The 23,398-nt window shown below is 37.0% G+C and overlaps 2 protein-coding genes across 2 annotated transcripts in view; one reads left to right on the top strand and one right to left on the bottom strand.

Annotated features, from left to right (window-relative positions):
• Positions 1-1,345: 1,345 nt before the first annotated feature.
• Positions 1,346-2,543, bottom strand: KLLN (killin, p53 regulated DNA replication inhibitor). Its single transcript, XM_053664029.1, is given in 4 exon segments — positions 1,346-1,664; positions 1,666-1,811; positions 1,813-1,835; positions 2,459-2,543. Coding segments are annotated over 4 exon segments (573 nt in total).
• Positions 2,544-3,151: 608 nt separating this feature from the next.
• PTEN (phosphatase and tensin homolog) overlaps positions 3,152-23,398 on the top strand; it is a gene marked incomplete at its 5' end in the record, with an annotated part of 80,803 nt that continues 60,556 nt past the window's right edge. Inside the window, one exon of the mRNA XM_037156623.2 lies at positions 3,152-3,932. Within this exon, the coding sequence (XP_037012518.1) occupies positions 3,152-3,932 (781 nt within the window). The remainder of the gene's footprint in view (positions 3,933-23,398) is intronic.

Below are 23,398 nucleotides of genomic sequence, written 5' to 3'. Positions count from 1 at the left end.
CAGGAGTGGATTTCAGAACTTCTCCGATGCTGTAAGAGTAATTCTTACATAGGGTAGCCTTCAGGGACCCTGGGACAAGCTCAGCAACCTGAGAAACAAACATGGGACATTTTACCCCTCCCCAATCTACTTCCCCTCTTTTAATTTCATCTTCATTTTGCCTTGCCCACTTCAAGCAGTAGTTGATATTCATCCGATCACAGCTCAGATTCTTACCATGCACTCTGGTGGAACACCTAGAAATCAGCGACTCTTTGTCCTTTGTAATTTCTAGAATAAAGAAATCTCTAGCTCCCACTAGGCTGTGTGGACAGAACTTTCATCTTTGGAAAACAAAGTAGGAGCAGGCTTTTCTCCTACACCTTCCAGGTTGCTCTTCATTGCCCTTTCCACATTGGCTCCTGTCTCCCCCAAGCTGGCCAGGACCATGTGCAAAATCAGCTTCCAGTGATTTTTCAGCAGGATGCTAACTCTTGTAGACCCATCTTAAAAGGGTGTTAAATATAAATGCAAGATTTATGGAGCATAAGAGATAGCTAAGAACACTGTAAGTATCCCTGGTTTAATTAGTAGTCTTGGAGTTAGGTAATGGCCTGTGGCTTCCAAGCTAGGTCTCCTGGGGTTTCTAGTCTTCAGGGATTGCCTACGATTATAATGTGCTCACATACAATCTTCTTTTTCATATACAGAATAAGTCTTCTTTAGACCTTCCTAGGCAACTACTCCCAATTACTGCAATACTCATGCAAACTGATCTCTATTCTTCCAGTGCCTAAACCAATCCAGTGCCTCTCAGCCTAGGTCTCAACACAGACTACTTTGGGATTCCAATTGTCTCCTTGAGTCTTACTTCCCAGGGGAAAGAAAAGAAAGAAATTCCTAGATTGGTGTTGATTGGTGCCTATTTTCTCCAAGCAGGTGGATAACTCGCTTTGTAGCTGATCAACGTCCAGGTAAATGTGTTCCAGTTCTCAGCATTTCTGAACCAGCTGCCTCACAGGGATGGGTCAACTAATGGGGCTGTAAGCAGACTTGACAGGTTTGTTCTGGGCTGACGGCCATTGATTAGGTTCTCGGACCAGATAAGTCACTTGGCCGAGTTTACAGTAGGTGGGGCGCGCTCACCAGCTCAGGGTTAGTGACTTAGTGACTGCAAGTTTGTTGCAACATCGGTGTATTCAAGCAGCGGTCTGCGGCAAGAGATACCCTCTTGCTCCGAGGCCACAGCACCAGAAAGTCTCGCCCTAAGGGGCAGGGCACTAGCGAGGGAGACAGACCTCCATGGCACAGCCCCTTCTCCTGTTGTAGAGAATACGCAGTGTTAGGTGATCCAAAGGTAGGAGTCTCAAGTCCCGGCCATTTGGCTTGCTCTGTGGGTAGCAGGACACAGGTGGGAGCAGCTTGGGAACTCTCGTTCCCAAGAACGCTGTCTGTAAGAAACAGCGGCGGCAGCAAACGGTGCGGAAAGGCGGAGGCACGTGCTTGGATGTGGGTGCTTGTGTAACCAGCTCCCAAGGCGTCAGCCCCGACAGCGCTCCAGTAGGTGCCTCCTCTGAGGCACTGTGTTTCCGCCGTGAACCGCCGTGAACTGGGAGACTCTGGGGTCCCGCTGCCTGCATAAGGTAGGAGCACCCCGGTCGAAGGGCGAACCACTCGCCTCTCCAGCTATCAGAGGCGAGTGGGAATTTGGAAAGTTCCCCAACTAGGAACACACGTGACCTCCTCCTGAAAGTAGTTCCGACTCTGGCCCGTGTATCCCTCCACCTCCTTTGAACCCTCCTAGGACTTTTCGGCCCCGCCCACTCGAAGGGGTTGCAGCTTCCTACCGTCGCGTACTTCTCACGCTGGCCCAGCAACCCCGGCCTTCATCGCGCACTTCCCTGCTAGGGGAGCGCGGAACCTGGCCCGCGGGCAATCCACCGGTCCGGGTTTTCACAATGGCCCAAAAGGGGCGGGGCAATATAGCCTCTGAGGACCCAGCTTGAGTTCGAGCCGGTGAACCGAACCAGATCCCCAACTGTGGAAAACGCTCGGTCCTCCAGGGGGCAATGCAGGTGAAAGCATCCACCCAGGGGGTCCCGCTTTCAGTCCACTTAGACAGTTATTTTTGGGGCCTGAGAAATGCAGGAACGATGCTATCACGCTCACCGTGCTCGAGTTTCATTTTTAGGGCAAAAGGGCCAAGTTGCCGGGGAAGCGGGAGGTGGGGAGGTAAAAGGGGGCCGAATGAAGTGATACACAATGGAGACACAATAGTGGGGGTGCTATTTGTGCTAAGACTGACACCTTGAGGACACGGGGGTAGGAGGGGGGGCTAGGTGAAATTACGTGGCAAAGGCCGCTGCAGTCGAATCTCTGAGAACGATTGTGATCCGACAGCGGTGTAAAAGACTGAGGCTGCAGGCCTTGGCCAGGGAAACTTAGGAGCGGTGCCGGGGGCGGGATGTCCTCGCTGTACCTGCATTTCCGTTTACACTGACCAACACGGTCACCGGGTTCTTTGCACCTGTGTACAGGTACCCGCAGACCCGCGTCAGTGACATCACTCAACGCACCCGCCTCAGCTTTCACTATTAGCACCCCGCAACAGCCTGCCCTGCATCCGGCTGCGTTTCTGGGCACAGGCCGAGGCTTAGCTCGTCCTCCCCGCCCAGCGTTGCTGCCGAAACAGCCACGGCAAGTGCAGTTAGCTACTGGCCAGCGTCTCAGAACAAGCCCGAGCGAGCCTGGAAGGGCCACACTGGGCATGCTCAGCGGCGCTAGCAGGTTGGGGCTCGGCGTTCGCACCTGGAGCTACCCTGCCCCTCCTACCACCCCTGCCCTACCCGGTCCTTCCCTCCCCCAGCGCGCTCTCGTACACCTCCTGCGCTTCCTCGGACTCCCGGAGCTCTCGGGTTCCTGGTGCGGCGGCGAAGGGGGCGGGACGAGCGGCGGACGGTGATGTGGCGGGACTCTTTGTGCACTGCGGCAGGGTACACGTTCGGGCGCCGGGACGCGGCTGCGCTGCGGTTGCGCTTAGTTCTCTCCTCTCGGAAGCTGCAGCCATGATGGAAGTTTGAGAGTTGAGCCGCTGAGAGGCGAGGCCGGGCTCAGGCGAGGGAGATGAGAGACGGCGGCGGCCGCGGCCCAGAGCCCCTCTCAGCGCCTGTGAGCAGCCGCGGGGGCAGCGCCCTCGGGGAGCCGGCCGACCAGCGGCGGCGGCGGCAGCGGCGGCGTTCCTCGCCTCCTCTTCATTTCTAACCGTGCAGCAGCAGCCTCGTCCTCGGCTTCTGAAAGGGAAGGTGGAAGCCTTGGGCTCGGGCGGGAGCCGGCTGAGGTGCGGCGGCGGTACCTCCCGCTCCTGGAGCGGGGGGGAGAAGCGGCGGCAGCCGCAGCGGCTACAGCTCCGAGAAGGGGGTCGGAGCCGCCTGTCACCATTTCCAGGGCTGGGAACGCCGGAGAGTTGGTCTCTCCCCTCCTACTGCCTCCAACACGGCGGCGGCGGCGGCGGCACGTCCAGGGACCCGGGCCGGTTTTAAACCTCCCCTCCGCCGCCGCCGCACCCCCCTTGGCCCGGGCTCCGGAGGCCGCCGGAGGAGGCAGTCGTTCCGAGGATTATTCGTCTTTTCCCCATTCCGCTGCCGCCGCTTCCAGGCCTCTGGTTGCTGAGGAGAAGCAGGCCCAGTCGTTGCAACCATCCAGCAGCCGCCGCAGCAGCCATTACCCGGCTGCGGTCCAGAGCCCAGCGGCAGCAGAGCGGGGGGCATCAGCGACCGCCAAGTCCAAAGCCATTTCCATCCTGCAGAAGAAGCCCCGCCACCAGCAGCTTCTGCCATCTCTCTCCTCCTTTTTCTTCAGCCACAGGCTCCCAGACATGACAGCCATCATCAAAGAGATCGTTAGCAGAAACAAAAGGAGATATCAAGAGGATGGATTCGACTTAGACTTGACCTGTATCCATTTCTGCGGCTGCTCTTCTTTACCTTTTTCTGTCACTTTCTCTTAGAACGTGGGAGTAGACGGATGCGAAAAATTTCCGTAGTTTGGGTGACTGTAACATTTAACCCTGGTCGCATTTCTGGAGTGTGTGTGTGTTTTGTGTGTGTGTCTCGAATTCATTCAGCCTAGGTAGGGTGTGTTCAGCTAGACGGAACTCTTGGCCTGGTTGCAAGTGTCAAGGCACCGATTGGTTTCTTAGGCTATCTATGGGGTTTCTTCCTGAAGGCTATTGTCCGTTAATACAGAATACAGTTCGCTGTTAGAGATTAGTGAGTTTGGTAATCTGGTCTAGTAAAGGAACAGAAAAGTAGACCCGTTGAGGTCGAGCATATTTTGATTAAATCTTGGCTTAAGGCCCTAGATCAGGGGTATAGATCAGATTAAAATGAAAATTAGTGGTGCACGTACGCATATTGCATCAGAAATCTTGCAGTGATTGTTCTTAGTTTCCTGGGTTGCATCGATAGATTCTTTTAAAATTTGAATTGTGTGCTGGTTTGCATAATTTTAGAAGCACAGTCGTTTTCAGTATATATGGTGTTTATTTGAGGGCAGAAGTGAGGTTGGTATATTTAAACTTAAGTTAATTACAACTTTGACTGGCATTTAGAAGTTTTGTCATTTGAGATCAATAGTGCCATGATATGCCTCGTACGGCACTCCTATTAGATCTTTGTTAAATTTGCCTTTTTCTCTGCTGGTGGGGTGGCGTAGGATAGGGCATGAAATTTGCACTTCCAGTAGCATTTAATATTCAGTGCTCTTGTTACACCTAATAGAATGGAGATGGAGTGGTTTTTGATCCCAGATAATAATGTTGTGTCGGTTCAAGGGATTGTGTGCAGCAAATGGTGATTGCAAAGATTAAACCTAAGTTCTCACTTGAAATTTAAGTATTGTGATGCCAGAGCTACTCAACCTTATTTAGGTTTCAGGACCTCTGACACCTTTAGGCATCCCTTAAATTCACTCTGGCTCGTGTAGCATGTCAAGTATAATTGACCAGCTAATAGCCAGAAATGCTGGTGAGAGTGGACTACTCCAGCTTCAGATGGTAGGTGTGTTAGCTTTTTCATACAGAGTAAAATTTACTGAGTCAGCTTGTTGAATAAGACAGAAACCCAGAAAAATTTAACGGCGCATAGTTTTGGTTGTCTATGTACTTCAAAAGATAGTGCTTATCAAAAAGCATTAATCTTTGCAGTTTCAGATATAAGAAACTGGTTTTGATCGAGGATGGGGGATAGAGCCCCTCCTTCTGCAGAATGGAAAGTATCACAGGAATTGAGAGTTATTGGTAGGCCGGTGTATAAAATATGAAAAACCGAATTAAATTAAATTACTGTTCCCAGGTGACTGTACTAGTCTATTAAGGCCAAAAAAAATTTGGTGGTGTGAATTGTAGCAGTGGGCAATATTTAGTTAAAATTATGTAATTGCAATAAGTGTTAATAGAGTATTCTTAATAGAAAACTATTCTGGCAAATATCAGTAAACATTTTGCTTAAAGGTAGAGTGACACTAATGTGTATGAGTCCTGCTAAATATTGTGGGAAAGTTGTCTTTTTTTTTTATAAAACATTTTCTGTCTGAAGAGGTTATATTCCTTTGGATATGTAGCTTCACATAAATGTGCACAGCAAATTTTGTTTTGAAATGATAGAAGTTCTTGAAGAAATAGTTTTACACCACACAAAATGATAAGTTTTCTAAGTTAAAAATAGTATGAAGAAAAAGAATTGGAAATTTTGGAGACTGCATTAATTAAAAAATTTCAGTAGGCTGAACTTGACCTGCTTGCCTAGGAGATAATTAAGTATGAAGAAACTCTTCTGATTTGTAACATTTCAAAAGTAGTTGATAGTTGTCTAGGTATACAAGAACAAATTAAATGTTTATTTAACTTTTTCAAAAAAGCCCCCATTCAAAAAAAATTTTTGGAGTGACATTTGGTTAACAGATTACTCTCAGTAATCAAAATTTGTTTATGCTATTTTTACTTTACCTATTGAATTAAAATAATCAGGTTTATAAAACTAAAATTATTCTGCCAGTTGCTTATATATGAGAAATGAAATGGGTGGACATTTTTCACTTCAGAGTATGTGTGCCTTTATATGTGAAATGTGACTTAAAACTTTCTCTAAAACTTTTTAGTTATGGTATGCATAGAAAGCAGTGTCAAATATTGTATCAAATGACTAACAACACATAATTTCTAGAGTTGTGGTTTTATTGAGCCAAATGTTGATATGAAAAAAATTAGGAAAAAGTCAGTGAAGAGCTTGCTTTTTAATGATAGTTACACTTCCAATAATTTTGATACACTAAAGCACTTTGGTTTGCTTGGTTTCACTTCAGTGTTTTGTTAGGGGCTTGTGTTTATTGTGAGGTGGGGGATTAAAATGGCCATTGAAGACTTTTCTCTGGCAGGTTGTATGAACTATTTCAACAGTTAGCCTGTTGAAAGTTAAATTATTTTATGAAAGTAGTGACTGGAGTTTTTTATATGATAAGGAAAGATTACTAAGTGATTTCTCAAAGGAAAATTGAGGACCACAATCCAGTTGTAAAAGATTTTTGTAAAATTGATTACTCTAAAAAATAATTTGTTAGTAGTGCTGAACCTGAGTCTGTAAAATATTTAGTGTCTTTAGAGTTCATGGAAACTTTTGGCTTCTGTTGTATTTTTATTATTTGATAAGTTTATGTCTTTTCAAATATTAACCCTTGTAGGGATTATTTTTAACTTGTACAGAGTACAGTGGTTATTGAAATCACTTAAAATTAGTGATTACTGAAAGACCATATTGTGAGGTGTTTTTTTTTTAAAGAGTTTAGTCTATTCATGGTTTTTACACTGTTATGTATCTGCTAAGTTGTATTTCTTTCCTAAACAACATAACTAGGCCACCTAATTGCTATAAAATAATTTACAAACTTCATTTTCATAAAGCTTATTCAAGAATAAAGCACATCTGAATGGAGAGTAATTTACAGATTATGACTCAATATAAGGAAAAAGGAACTTTATTGCTGTCCATTGTAAATGTTTGGACAGTAGTACAGTCATCAGTGCAGATTTACAGTGCTTATAATATACTAAGATACAAAATTAATAAATGTCATAAAACATGGTGAGATATAATCACCTTAATTTTAAATTTAGTTTTAGAAAAATAGAAAAAGATGCATTTGTGTGTATTAACTTTTAGAATTTTATTTCAACATTAGAATTGTAGCTTGCAATATTGTTTTAATTTCTGTGTGGAACAGTTTATCTGCTTTTTCCTAATAACTATATATAACCTATAACCCTCTTAATGTTACAAACTTTCTTACTTGAAAGTGAAGTCTTAAATTCTTATTTTCAAGAGTTCTCATTTAGAGATTTGCCTCATTTGCTACTTGTTCATTTGATGATAGCTTAATACTTTTTTATAACTTTAGCTTAATTTTTTTATACAAGCTTAATTTTATAATTTTTTATAATTTTAAGGCATTTAAGTTGTCACTTAAGGGACTTTTGATGGAGGAGTATTTATTATGGGAAAATCGGTTCACAATGTTTCAACATTAATTGATACTCAGTAAACATTCTGGTTTAACATTTTCACCTCAGCCTTTTTAGTAAGACAAAAGTATAAGAAGTGGTTTTATATTAGTATCCTACTGGTAAAACAAAAGTATAGGAAATGTTTTTATGTTAATATTGTATGTGAAATCAGAGTTTGTAAAGGCAGAAGTATGCATTCATATAACAGTTTTTGACTTACTTGAAATGTTAGGCCTTGACTGTACTATATAATATATATAAGGATTTACCTTCCAGACTATATGTTATTAAGGTAGTATAAGTAGTTTATTTAGTATCAAATTTTTACCTATAGAGGCCATTAGCTCAGAATTTTTATCCTCTGAGCTTATTTGTGTGTGTTAGATAAACTTGACTTTAAGTATTGTCAGTGTTGGGGAATTCTTTTTGTGGCCTGAATTCATTAAGAAAAGGTATTGGGATTTGTTCTAAGGATAGTGATTTAAGGCGTTTGTATCAATCAATCTGTGAGATTGGGGTCAGTGATGATTTCAATAATTATCCAGTTCTGTTTTACAGTTGCATTCTATCTGGTAGCTTAGAAATTAGTTCAGCTGCTATCAGAGCTGTCAGCAATGTTAAAGTTAAACTGAATAATCTTAGGTTGGTAAAGATTTATTGAGCAAACTGATACCCTAATTCTTTTATATGGGCCGTATGCTTCACAGGCATTCTTTGTTAGGTGGTCAAAAGTGTTTTTGGTGTGTGAATAATGAGTCTCTTTGGAAGTATTGAGTATATGCACTTACTAATGTAAAATACTTTCATTTGTCAGGAAAGGTGAAATTAGTATATTGAGTTTGACTGTTCACCTATCCCCTAGTTTTTTGAATATTTTTAATTGGTTACAGATATTAGCAATTTGGTTCTTTTAATATAAGTTGCACTGGAATAAAAAATGGCTGTTGGAAAATATTAATGTAGGAAGAATAAACAATTTAGTGGTAAAATAATTTTGGATGGGAAATTTTAATTTAGTTCAAGTATAGTTAAAGCAGATAGTCTTCATTTTCTACTTTTGGTATTTAAGAGATGGGTGGATATCTTCTGATTATTAGTTACATACTTGGTGGTGGTGGTGGTGAGAATTGACAGATGGGTATGTGGTTTGAACCTGTCAGCAAAAGAATATTCTTAACCTCTACATAGTGTGGAAAAGACAACTGCAAATACAGAATGTGCACACACTTATGAGTTAGATTCACCGATCATAAGAATGAACAAAGAATCTGTATGGACAGTGAGTTTTAATAAGTGTGTGAATGTTCAGTGTCTACAGGTAAAATGAATATAGTTAGCAAACTACCATAATTCTTAAAAGAGTACTTATTTTCTCTTTAAAGTAAAGAGATTACTTTAGTGGATATTGATTTGGAATTTTCAAACTAGGTTAAATCTGTTTTAAATTGCATAAAAATACTGAGTATTAGTTTTATTTAAACATTGTGTATACATTGTATCATTTGAGATTTTAGGGTGGCACTGTACACTCTGGAGCCTGCCTTATGTTGCAATGAATCCTGGCTCTGCCCCTGAGTAGGTTACTTAACCCTCTTAACCTGTTTTATCTGTAAAATGAGGATAATAATAGCTACCCACATAAGGTTTTTCTTGGAGAATAAATGAGATAATACAAATAATTCACTTAGCATAGTACCTGACATATTGTAAATACTTAAATGGTAGCTGCTTCTCTTAAAAATCATGATTTCAGATTATCCATGTGTGAGAAGTTAATTGTCTTTTCCTTTGTGGGAGAAGCAGTAAATATGACTGAATTTCCTCAGTTTTGGATATGTTAGAATGTTAATTGGTTTAAGCTCTGAGTACTTTTTAAAATACGAGATATTTCTTTAGGAGCTCTGAGTATGTGTGTAACATGCCTGTGATTTTGCTATTTCATCACAAATAGCATTAGAAGTCCTGCTTTGACCAAACATGTTAATTATTATATTAATCAAAAAGTTCCTATTATTATGGCATACTAAAGTAGAAGTTTTAGGAAAAAACTTGTTACATTAAATTTTCTTTAGTGTTAAAGATAGGTCAACATAAGTATACTTTTATTTATAAAGAGTAATCTGCCTCAAATGAAAGAAAAGTTTTAATGTATAATGTATGATACAGGAGTTGTGTAAACTGTTTATCAAAAAAAGGCATATTTCTTAGCATTTTGCGTGTGTGCGTGTATTAAGATTTTGGGTGAGTCATGCAGCTTTGCATGCCAGTTATGTTTACACAGTATAATTTACACTTAATCTGGCAGTACATAAATATAATATAGGATTTAAATTTAGTGTTAAACCATTGTGTTATTGTGTCCCATTTTCACATTTACTCAAGATTGTCTATAATTTTAGGCACTAGAAGTGGGAAGAAAGAGGTAAAGGATTTTTTCCTCATATATTTTTATCAAGTATGGAGAAGTATGGAATCAGCTTGAGACCTGTGTAGTAAAGACTGTTTTGTGTGCATAGGGATCTTTTTTTGTCCCTTTGCCTATTCTGGTCTCTCATTGTACCCTCAGTGTGAAGCACTTGATTTCCAGGTTTTTTTGCTTGCTTTTTTAGCATTGTAGAATGGTTTTCTGTTTAATTATATATGTGAGTATCTGATTATGTGATTAAAAAAACATTTTATTATATTCCAGAGAGTGGGGAAAGAAGGGAGAGGAACATTGATGCAGGAGAAATATCAGTTGATTGCCTTTCACAGGCCCCCAAATGGGCATGTGACCCGCAACCCAGGCGGATGCCCCTACTAGGAATTGAACCAGCAACCTTTTGATTTGTAGGCAGGCACTCACCAGCCAGGGCTCATTATGTGATTTTAAACATATTTTAGGTGTTGTAAAAGCTGGCTGTATTTTGGTCCAAATATAGGTTGTAGAATGGAACTGTGCGTTTTGAGATCTGGGAAAATTGAGTTGTTTAAAACATTTCTCTTTCATGCTACATGGATCTGTGGTTTGCTTTAATCTCTACCCAAAACTTAGTTGATTTACTAAAGCCCTTTGGAATCGTTCTGAATTTTATTTTCTTTGATTTTTAAGATTATCAGGCTAAAATAAAATAGCAATAATATTGCTATTTTATATGTTTAATATTTCTAGTCTTTTAAAGAGGATGTAATTATATAAGGTATTATGAAATGCATTGTGATTTGAATGAGGTGCTCTTCAAATCAGATGTATTCTTAAAGTTATCTTAAAGTAAATAAGTGTACATGTTCAAAATTGCAAACAACTGCTTTAAAATGTATGCAGGTTTTTTTCACTTAAAATTCTGTTGCTCTCATGAATAAATGGAACTCTTCCTTTAGAGTGTTGTAGTTACTATGAAATGATTAAAGATTTTAGAGATTAAGTAAGTAGAAATGAAAACTTTCTACTTTTAAAATGAAATTTGGGGGCAATATTACTAAGGTTAATTGTTAATGTATTTTTTAAAATGTGTGTTTATCAGTTACATTGTTCTGAGTAAGAAACACAGTGGGATGCCTGGGCTTTTTTTTTTTTTTCATAATGTGAAAACTGCTTTGTCAGGCTTAATTTAGCCATGTTGTGAAATTCGTTTAATATTTTTATTTAATATTTATGAAACATGAAAAAATGAAGACTTGAGTCAAAAGGGTTTTTCTTTTTAATTAATGTAGTAGAATTAGCTAGTATGTACCCTGACAGTCTTATATTTGTTTAGTATATATATTTTTTATTATTAACAAGGCCTTTTCTTAACCATTAGCTTTTTGATTTGGCAAAGAAAGGAGTACCTAAGATGTAGGGCCGCTTCCATATCTTGGTGGTTATAAATAAGGTGGCAATGAACGTAGGGGTGTTTATATCCTTTTGAATTAGTATTTTGGGCAAACAACTATGGGATATTTACACAATGGAATACTACTCAGATGTAAAAAAGATGACAATTTTACTCTTTGTGACAGGATGGATGGAGAATGTTATGCTAAGTGAAATAAGCTAATCAGAGAAAGACTAGTACCATTTGATTTCACTCATAATGTGGAGTCTATGAACAAACAGCTAACAAGCAAAATAGAGACAGATTTAATAGAGAACAAGTTGACATTAAAGGGGTAGGGTAGGGGTGGAGGGATTGAGGAAAAAGGACTCATGGGCATGGACAACAGTGTGGTTATTGCTGGTGTCGGGGGAGGAGGTATAAGGGGACTAAATGGTAATTGGGCAAAAAATACAATAAAAAAACTTAAGGAGATAAAAAAAAAAAACAGGGCCAGCATTACTTTCCTTTTCTCTTCTGTAGTACAGGAATCGTGGCTCCAGTAAAATCAGTAACTTCTTAAAAGTTGGTAGATTGAGTCTAAAGAAGGACACAGGGTTTTGGGGCATCTGGTGCAGTATTTTTCTGATTCTGTTGTATCAGTGGTTCTCAAACTTTAGAGATATTAGGGTACTTGATAACCACAGACTCTTGCACCACCTCCAGCGTTTGTGATTCATTAGGTCTGGGTTGGGATCTGAGAATTTGTTTCTAACAAGTTCCTAAGTGATGCTGATGGTGGTGGTGTGGGGATCATACTTTGTGAACCACTTTATTACATAATCTCCCATCAAGCAAATCCTTATACTGTGTTAATCTTCTGTAGGTCAATAGTATTTACACATACATTGTCTCATTAAATCTCTAAACCCAAATAATTCAGCATGGCAAATATCCTGATTTTGTAGATGAAGCAGTGAGTTTAAAAACAGCACTATAGTGTAATGGAAGAATAGGTTTGGGAATCAGCTGCATTAAAATTTAGTTTAAATCCTTCGTTAGCCACTTCATCAGTTGTGTGATAACAGATACACTAAACCTTACCGAACCCTGGTTCCCACATCTCTGATGTGCTAGTAAAAATCCTTAGCATGTGGAGTGTGTTTTTAGGTTTGTTTAAAGTGTAGTTTAGATGTGTTCAGAATATTGGTTGCCAAGTAGGGGTGATCTCTGCTGCCTTGTCTGGGCATTTGGTAATGTCCAGACATTTGAGGTGGTCATAGCTGAGGCAGGGATGCAATTAGCATCTAGTGAGTAGAGAGCGGGCATGTTGCCTCAATGTCTTGTAATGTATAGGACAGCCCCTCCCCCAACAAAGGATTATCTGGCCCCAAATTCCTAGTACTGCTGTGGTTGAGAAACTCTGGTTTAAAGGTATAAAATGTCTGGTCTGTAATAAGTATAAGATTTAATAAACGTATGTACCTTTGCCTTAGGTTGTGGTCTTTAAGGTCAAATTGCTAATAAATGATGAAGCCAGGCTTTCAACATTGAGGTTTTCTTATGCCACTAGGCCAGTGTTCTTTATAATAATAATAACTTTATTCATATAAGATCCCTGCTAATAAGTCTCTTAGGCTGATTGTGAATTTGTTGCTTTCAGATTGTTAGAAAAGGCGGACAGTGTTTTCAGTAAATGTGTAAGTGTAATGCACTGCATGAGGATTTGCAGTAGAACTGCTCTAGTAGGATGGCTATGCTTTATTAAAATAAAGCATTCAATTTTTTTATATTGCCAGTAATTTTTAAAGTAATCTTAACTGTTTCCTTTAATTATGTATTTGTCGGGAGTTACTTTGCTCCCAATATATTTGTTTTTTGTTGTTTAATGCATTCTTTAATCTTAAACTTTTTTATTCTAAAGTTGCTTTTGTTATAGACAGGTATGGTGAAGTTAAATGCATTGATGCAAAATGGCAAATTTCGATACGTTATAAAAACTTATCAAATTTTTTCGGGTGAAAAAAGTAAGGTGGGCTCTAAGGCTTTTTGATGCATGCATTATATTCTTTTGTAGATCCTAAATTGCAGTCTCAGCCTGTTGAATTTAAAGTGCTTTATCTAAATTACGAACTTGAATTAACATGAAGTTTTTGGAAAAGTGTGGAACAGAGCCTTAGATTAGTTCAGATATAAGAAGATGCCACTGAGGTAGCTTAGTGGGTTCAGAATTTTTTTTGTTTTGTTTTTAGGGTAGAAAAACTTAATTATGAAAGTGTTCTAGGAATAGATTGTTTCCTATGATTTTTTGTTTGCTTGATTTTACAATTTATTTTGCCTCTCACTTCGCACAAGCAGAATAAAATGTTGAGGCATATTTTAAAAATTTTTATGAAATTTAAATTTTAACTGAGTTATTCTTTTTGAAATGATGAGATTTAGAGATACTGATCAATATTTTATTTATTTTTTAATTTCTATGATACTTAATGGTATATTGCATTGCGTGTTCACTCAAAAGTCGTATCATCTTCCCTGACCATATATTTGTTCTTTACCTTTTACTACCCTCTCTACCCCTTTTCCCTCTGGTAATCACCGTAACTGTTGTCTGTGTCTATGAGTTTCAGTTTTATATCCCATATATGAGTGAAATTATATGGTTCTTAGCTTTTTCTGACTGACTTATTTAACTTTTATTAGCATAATATTCTCCAGGTCCACCCAGGTTGTTGCAAATGGCAATATTTTATCTCTTCTTATGGCTGAGTAGTATTTCACTGTATGTATGTGTCATGTCATCTTTAATATTTTAAATATTAAAAAAATTTAAATATAAATATTTAAAAACCAGGACTGCTAATCACAGATAACTTTCAAAAGTGTTAAGAAAACAGCGCCCTGACTGGTGTGGCTCAGGTGGGTCCTGCAGAGTGAAAGGTTGCCATTTCCATCTCCATCAGGGCACATGCCTAAGTTGCACGGAGAGTCCCCAGTCACCGTGCATAGGAGAGGAAACCTATTGATGTTTCTCTCCCTCTCTTCCCCTCTCTTTAAAAATAAATAAATAAACATCTTTTAAAAAATGTGCCTAGTATAAATGAAACACTAAGGAAAAAGAAGAAAACAGCATTTATTGCTATAATTTAATCGAATAAAGCTTATGGTGTTTATTTCAGTGAGTTAAAAACTCCATTTGCTTTACTGTATTTAAGAATATTTCTTTAATAAAAATGTGATTATAAAGAATTAAAAAATTTACTTATTGTCCTACTTGTCTGAAAATTCTTGTTTCCATATTAGCTTCTTGTTTCATTCATATGCATCTGTTTTAAAATGTAATTTATCATAGTGAACTTAAAGGGGTGTGTGTGTGTGTGTTTGAACAATTTTCAAAGCACCTCATAATTGCCTAAAGTAATTATTTTTAAATACTGAAGTCATCAAAAATATTTCCTTGTAGTTACACATTGTATCCAGTATTTGGCATGTATATTTATATATATATATGTGTGTGTGTGTGTACACACACACACACAGCTATTTTGTTTTTTTTTTTCTTGAGAGTGGATTTAAGATGGTCTAAATATAGGAAAGATGTTCATAATTTTAATTCACAAAATCATAATCTGTTAAAAAGTAGCCAAAGCATTTGAGTCTTGAAGCTTCCTTATTCTTATTTACTTACAGGGAAGCTATTGCATAGTAAGCATATTTTACTTAAGTGAGATGAAGTAAAATTTACTTACAAGCTTTTGGTCTGTCAGATTTCTTTTTCCTGTTGTAGAATTACTGTGTTGAAATTAGAATGGATATAGAAGTGATTTGAATAAAGTGTCACATCATTTGATACTAAAGTAGTGTACTAAAATCCTGTTGCTTTCCTGTCTTTAATGAGAAAGGGTATGGCTGGTCATGATGTTACTGTTCCCTGAGGCATCATATTTAGAGGGATATAATTTATATTTGCATAGTTACCTCAGTAATTGGTGATATTGTTGAAGATTTACTGTATATTTGTATTTGTGATCAGGCTTAATTCTTGTGGTCAAAATTGCGTGTTAGTTTATGTCAGGTACTATTTTTAAGTGTTAGATATGAAAAAAGGGTAGTAATTTTAACCTTTTAGTTGAGTGATAATTCTCTCTCAATGAGTTAATTTATTTATGTAATTAGAATAAAAAATATTGACAGACAAATTCTCTTCTTTTTTAAACAGAATTACTTGTTAAAGTAACATTTTTTCAAATGAGGAAAAGCTGTTCAGTTCTTAAGGAAATTTTGATCTAGGTGTGGTATATACCTTCTTGGGTGCTAATGAAAACATTGTGAAGGTAAAAATATTTTATTTATGCACATATATGCATGTATGTTTTTTTGAAAACTGGTGAAGCAGTCTAACATCTGAATAGTTTTCATAGATTAGTGATAGGAAATCTATCTAAAAGGAAATGATTACTACACTGAAAATGTATAATTTTACATAATCTAAGTTTTGTCGAAGATGGTCAAGTTATATATAATACTGTAAAATAGCGAAGGTGTTCGTTATTAAGGTATTTTGGATTCTTTTTAATACTGAAAAGGTCACACAGATTGTGATTATTGTGTAGTGTCCAAGGACTAAGGCTTGCCATCTGTTATTTAAATATAGGAAAAAGTTAAGAAAATTTAGGATATAATTGGTTTTGACACTTATGTTTTGGGAATTGCCTATTAATTATGACTTTTAAAACCAATTTCAACATTTTAAGCTTTTACAAACATGAAACTTAATGGTTATGCTGCTGTTTCTATTGTACAAAGATACCGATTGAGAACTAATGATCATGTAATGAAAGTCTGGCCTTTATTCATTTACTTTTAGAAGATTATTTAGATATTTAAGTAGAAACATCATTTTTTAACCTGATAGTAAGTTATTCAGGATTTGGCTAGTTTTAAAATTTAGTTTTCTTGATATTTTAGGAATTCATTGTAGTAAAACTTAATCAGGCAACTTAAGAATTCCTTAAAAGATTTGCTTTAAATGTTTTTCAGATTCTCTTCTTTGTTCTCCTACAACTCAATTCTTGTCTGTATGCTAGCAAATGAGTTTCTTCATTGAAAATTTTACTGTTGCATTTGAGCCACTACAAAAGTTTCTTGCCAAGTTGCATGAAATTTTTAAAATTGCATAATTTTAATAAATCTCTTTAATTTTAATCTACTTTGCTTTGTTATGTTAACACTGTTTTTTATTGAGAAGTTTGTTTTCATGCCAAATGCTTAATATAATGAGATATAATATTTCAGTTTAGACATAGTTTTGAATTTATGGTCTCAAATGCAACTTTGTGTCTGGGGCCTCTGTTTTCTTAGTAAGAGATATCTTGCCAATTTCAAATTAATGTCTGATGAAAGTAGGTTGTTTTACCAACACCAGTTTATAGAATTTATTCAGGTCTGAATTGTAGGCCGGGAAAAGAATGATACCTTTTCGGACAGGCAGATAGTGTGTATCTCTTATATTAAGTGGGGCACACACATGTAGCTGAGATTTTTATCCAAATATTAAAAGTTTAAAAGCCTTTACTTTTTTTTAACTTAATAGTATTTAAAGGGTGTGGTATAAAGACCTACTTTTCCTTGTTTTCATTTATATCCCTCTCACCTACCAATTGGTATTTTTGTCTTTCTGTATGTTAAAGTTTGTTTTTCAAGTTTCTTTAGAGGTTGAGAAAATTAACTACTGAATTATTTTCTTTTACATTTCAGCTTAATTGTTTTCCAAGATTTTTTAGTATGTTCTTTGAATATGAAGATTCCACAACTACCCATGATTAGTAATTGTTTTTTTTCCCCCCGTTGCAATAATTAAATTCATACTAAAATGGTTTCTCTGCAGGAACAAGCATTTATAGGTAGCTGACTAAAATTAAGAGTGTTCTCTCTTCAAACCAGGCAATGCAGAGACTTACTCTCATATCTGTTAGTGTATTTTAATACTGCATATTATAAGGTTTTTAATTAGGCATTTTAATTATTTTAGTATGTAATTTTAAATATTTTTAAAAGAGATTTTATTTATTTATTGTTTTAGAGAGTGTGGAAGGGAGGGAGAGAGGGAGAGAAACTTCCGACTGGTTGCCTCTTGCTCACCCCCAGCCAGGGACCTGGCCTGCAATTCCTGCATGTGCCCTGTTTGGGAATTGAACCAGTGACCTTTGCAGGGATGAGGCCCAACCTACTGAGCCACACCAGTTGGGACTAATTTCGGATATTTTGATAAGCCACTTATTCAAGTGATTGTAAAGTTGATACAGTGGTTACCACATTTTCAGTGGGATTATCAATCATTTTTTGCAGTATTGGAACAAGAGAGTTACAAAATCATTAATTTTATTTTACCAATCTAGTGATGGCATAATGCCATTATGTATGCATCCACATGTATCTCTTGTTCGTACTGTTCTTAAACAGATTAAAATCATGCATTTAGGCAAGACTCTTTTTGCCAATTGGAAAAAAAACGTCCTTTCCAAGTAATTTCCTGGCTTAAGATACAGAATAAAGAGATTTTATTTTATTTTATTAAAGCCATATATTAAAGGAGGTTGTGTAACACACACATATTTGGAGGTTTTGTCTTTTAAAATGATTCAAATTCACAGCTTTCTTTGAAACATAAATCTGATTGTTAGAATTAAAAATTTTTGCAGTTTTGGCTTACTAAGGAAAACCAACTTGCCAGAGACATATTCGTATTACAATCTTGTTTTCTTAGTATCTCATGTGTATCGTATTTTTTTGAATATTAGAAAATTAGTTCATGGTTGCATGAAAAGATCAGTACAGTTGGAAGTCTTGCAATTATTTTTTCCACAGAGCAGTTTGCTAATACTGAGAGTGATTTTGGCATTAAGTTTTACTAGGCCTTTGTTGTTAGATTACTGACACATCCCTCAGCATTTTCTGCACCTTAACTGTTTGAATATCTTTTTTTCTGTAAAAGTTAATGCTTTTGCATTTTGCATCACTATAGACTACGTAAGTGTTTTAGGTAGTCACTTATGCTAAAATCATAAGAGCATGGCTTTCATAATATGGTGATATTACAGAAGTAACAAATTTAATATTGAATATAGAGATTAGAATATGAAGATACCTTATGTACTGTATAGTAATGCTGGATCAATGTTATAATTTTAACTTTTATAATGTTTCATATGCTTTATTCTAATTTTGCTGTAGAAAATTAGAGCTAGCATTTAGCTTGTTCAAGTATATAATGTTGAGAAGTATGTCTAATGCATGTTGTTGAACTGATAGTCTTTTGGAAGTTGTTACGTACGTTATAGCTATATTTTTGATTTGTTATTTGAAGTCATTCTTAGATGTTTTTTAGTGGGAGCAAAAGGGTAGAGAGGGATGTGTGTGTGTATTTTAACAGCAGCAGAGTTCTGAAACAGGAAATCAGTCTTATCGTATTCATCCAGAGACCTAGGAAGAAGGTAATTGTTTGGTATACTCGTTAAAACCAGTTAGTTGGGCAACCTAAATTTTTAGAGGTTCTCAGAGGAAGGCTTGAAGAGTTTTGGATATACTTGCATTATTTCAGAATAAACAACCTCTCTCAAGAAAAACTGATTAAATTAGTGGAGGTGGCTAATATTGCCTGAGCTAGTGCAGTAAAAAATTGTACTTTTTTCAGTGGAAATGATTTTTTCCTGCTTGTTAATGTACACATATGCACACAATTACATGTGTAATCAGTGCTTTCCTACTGTCTGTGAGCTCTTTTTTCACAAATTTTCATCTGTTGATGGGTACTTGTCATTTTTAAAGTTATGGGTAATACTTCATCAGGCTAATTACTTAGGGCACTGTGTTAGGATTCTTTTCATTTTTTGTTTTGTAAACGGTCTATTGCGCATATCTTTATCTAGTTTCCTCCCCCCACCCCGCCCCCGTTGTTGTTGTTTTAGAGTATACTATTAGAGTGAGATTGCTGGAATAAAAGGTATAACATTTTTATAGGTCTTTGTTAGCTGTTAACTGGTTTTAGGTTTCTTGCCTAATGAACCAATTTATAGTATTGCTAAGTAGAATTTCTAGAAATTCTTGATGTTACCTTTGATAAATGTGATGTTTTCTTTAGAAAGTGAGATACAAACTTCTGTTTCAAAGCAAAAACGTGTAAACTTTTTAGTGTTGCTACATAAAAACATGAAAGCTGTGAGGTTCAAATTGTTTGGAGAAGTAGACAACTTCAGTAGAGTTCATAAATTATTTGACAGTCAGTTTTCCTTTCTGGTTTGGCACTGCTAGCAAATAAGAAGTGTTAAAAAGAAACTAAAATTTATTGCTAAAGTGATTTTTAAGTGAATATATTAGAATTCTTTTATAATTTGTTTGTATAAATATCGTATTGCATTGCCTTGTAATGAGACATTTAAAATAACAGGACATTTCTTACTCATGCAACCTCAAATAATAACCCCTTATTTACAGTTTGAGAGCCTTTTCAAGTTTGTAGATTTAAAACTATTTCCAGATATTTCATTCATGAAACAGCCAGTGAAGGTTACAGCAGGTGTTACTATCATTATTTTACACAAAACAAAAATATTTGAGACCCAGAGATACTGAATTATTTAACCTGAAGTCATAGGCTTTTAAGTTACAAAGCTAAGAATGAAATTCTAGTTTTCTGGGGGTTTTTTTTACATTTAAAAACTTTTTGAAAAGTTTATTGATTTCAAACAGGAGGGAGTGAGGCAGGTGCAGGGAGAGAAACATCTATTTTGTTTTTCCACTTATTTATGCTTTCATTGGTTGCTTCTTGTACTTGTCCTGACCGGGGATGGAACCTGCAATCTTGGTATAGTGGATGACATTTTAACCAACGAAGCTCTCTAGCCAGGGTTCAAGTCTTCTTTATTAATGACAATATGCATAAAGTGCTTAGTATAGGACCTGACACCTAGTAAATATTTAAATGTTCCTGTGTCATATCTGGGCATTCCTTTATTCTTAAAATCCCCATTATTGGAAACATTCTTACTCTTAATATTTTTGTAGTTCAAACTTTGAATTTAGAAAATAAGATTTTAGGTTGCATTAATTTGGTATGTACAGGAGTGATTATATGCCTTATATATTAGGATAAATTGTTCTTAAATAATGAACAATTAGCACTTTATTAACTGGGAAATTAAAGGAACTCCTATTTCTGCTGTTCTCCAGATATGAATCTTCAAGTTAGAAATCAGATTCCAACGTTTAGCACACTTAATAGGGAAAAATAAAATCTAGTAAGAAATAAAATCTTTCATTAAATGAGAAAGTTGAACAAGTCCATGAGAGTGGCTAGTATTTAAAGCATATTTTTAAAAAAAATTTATTTATTTATCTTTAGAGGGGAAGGGAAAGAGAGAGGGAGAGAAATATCAATGTGCGGTTGCCTCTCGTGCATCCCCTGCTGGAACTGGCCTGCAACCCAGGCATGTGCCATGACTCCAAATCGAACCAAGTTCCTTTGGTTTGCAGGCCCACACTCAGTCCACTGAGCTGCACCAGCCAGGGCATAAAGCATAATTTGATTAGAAGAGATAATATGGATGTAACTGTGACATACTTGGAAAGTATTTGTTAAATTTAAACTTAGTAAAATTTTTTGAGAGAAATGTAAACCTGATGCAGCATATGAATTGGTGATTTTATTTCATTTCCTTTCACCTGGCCTTCAGTGTCTGTTGGTTGAAAGCACTGACAGAAAGCAGGGGGGAAAGCTCCAGAAACTTCTAGAAAGTAGAATTAAATGGCGACATTCGATATTTTTGCTAACTTCAATTCCTGTTTTCTGTTGGTACTCTGACTTTATTTCTTCACTCTTGCTACTGTTTTAGTTGAGTGTTCCTCTTGTGAACCAGGAAACTTCAAATTTGCTCTTGTTGCTTTTTGATTACTACCTCTCTAAATCTGTTTATCACTTTCTATTTGGTCAGTCACGTTCCATATGTTTTAGCTTCATGTTACTATACCTTTCAGTTAACTAGAATTTTAGAAATAGCTTGTTACATGATCTGTGGGAATAATTTTTTCAAAATAATTATGGCAGGGAAAAAAATAGTTACTTGTTTGTATACTGGCATGGATTTTAGTTTACAACTTGTTTAGGGTTAAGATACCCATATATAGAGTATGAAAAAGAAACTTCAGAACTGCTTTCAGTAATCATACTTAAAATAAGATTCAGTCAGGAACTTACGTCAGGAATACATTTGTATAAAATAAGGTTAGGGAGCTATTTTTGGTTGTTATCCTCTATTTAAAAATTCTAGTTACTGCGAGCCACACGATCGTGGTTCAATTCCCAGTCAGGGCACATGCCTGGGTTGCAGGCCAGTTCCCAGCAGGGGACTCACGAGAGGCCAACCACACATTAATATTTCTCTCCTTCTCTCCTTCCCTTCCTCTCTAAAGATAAGTAAATAAAATCTTAAAAAAAAAAAGTATCTGTCTAAAAAAAATAAAAATTCGAGTTAAATTTATAAGTCTCTTTAAGCTCAAATAACGTTTTGAGATTAAACTCATCATCATACATCAACTCAAGTTGTTTTCTCCCATCCAATTGGTTGGGAGAAAACAACTAACCAGGCTCGACCCTGCTTAGCTTTCAAGATCAGACAAGATTGAATGCATTCAGAGTGGTATGTTCGTAGACTCAGGTGGTTTTCTAAAACATGTTTTGTTAATTAAATGTGATTTGGAACATATATTTAGTGCTTTATTTTATGATTAGTTGCTTAGAACAGCCAATAAGAATGAATTTAGCTCATGTGGTAGCCATGTTTTTTTATTTCTTTTTTAAGATTTTATTTTTTAGCAAGTGGGGAAGGTAGGGAGAGAGGGAGAGAAACATCGATGTGAGAGAGAAACAGATCAGTCACCTCTGGTACGTGCCCTGACCAGAGACTGTACCCGCTGCAATCCAGGCATGTGCCCTGAGCAGGAATCAAATTGGTGACCTTTCGCTTTGTGGAGGATGCCCAGCCAGCTGAGCCACACCAGTCAGGGCACCACATTACTTTTTAATCAGCCAGTTATTTTATGAGTTACATTGACTTCTCTTAGAAAAGTCGATATAACTACAGAATTTAAATATCATTTATTAATTTGATTTGGAGGGGCCATGTTCTGGGATATGAGAAAGGATTTTGTAGCACTTGAATCCAAACTATTCAAATGATACATTATGATCAAAACTCATCAATTAATCACTTAAGATCTGTATATATTATTGTATATAAATTATACCTCAAAACAAAACACATTGAACATTCTACTTTAAGCAAGATAGAAGATACCATGTATGCATTTCTTTCACCTCTCTTTTTTCTTTTTTTTTTTTTTTAAGATTTTATTTATTTATCTTTAGAGGGGAAGGAGAGAGGGAGAGCAATGTATGGTTGCCTCTAGTGCATCCCCTGCAGGGAACTGGCCTGCAGGGAACCTGCCTGCAACCCAGGCATGTGCCCTGACTGGGAATCGAACCGCGATCCTCTGGTTCACAGGCCCATGCTCAATCCACTGAGCTACACCAGCCAGGGCTCACCTCTCTTCTTGAATGTACAGGAAAGGTTGCCTTCCTCCCCACCTTTTGGAGTAACATATATGTTCTTAGGTTAAATACTTAAAAGGCAAATTAATATAGTAAAGATTTAAAAGAATTAAAGTTTCTCTTAGGCTTCGATGCTCTTTAGGCAGATTACGTTATTTACCAAGTCATTGTCATTGGGAAAAAGCCAAAATAGTTATGGTAGACTCCTATGGTCTAGGGCTGTACCATTTGTTCAATTGATAAACAGCTGTCACTATGTTCTAGGCATTGTTTATACATCAACTCGTTTAATCCTTATAACAACCCTATATAGTAGGTCATTAGCCACATTTTACATAGAACAGTGAGGCACAGAAGGAGTCCATAACTTACCCAAGGTTAAACTGTAAGTGAAGTTAGGGTTCAAGTACAGGCAGCTTTGCTCCGTAGCATATGTTCTTTTTTTATTCTTAATCTTCACCCAAGAATTAACTGAATTTAGAG

This window comes from Artibeus jamaicensis, unplaced genomic scaffold, assembly GCF_021234435.1.
Source record: "Artibeus jamaicensis isolate MK-2021 breed Jamaican fruit bat unplaced genomic scaffold, CSHL_Jam_final contig_332, whole genome shotgun sequence".
In the NCBI taxonomy this organism is placed as follows: Eukaryota; Metazoa; Chordata; class Mammalia; order Chiroptera; family Phyllostomidae; genus Artibeus; species Artibeus jamaicensis.
Note: the sequence above shows the minus strand (reverse complement) of the source record. Positions and strands in the feature narration are given on the sequence as shown.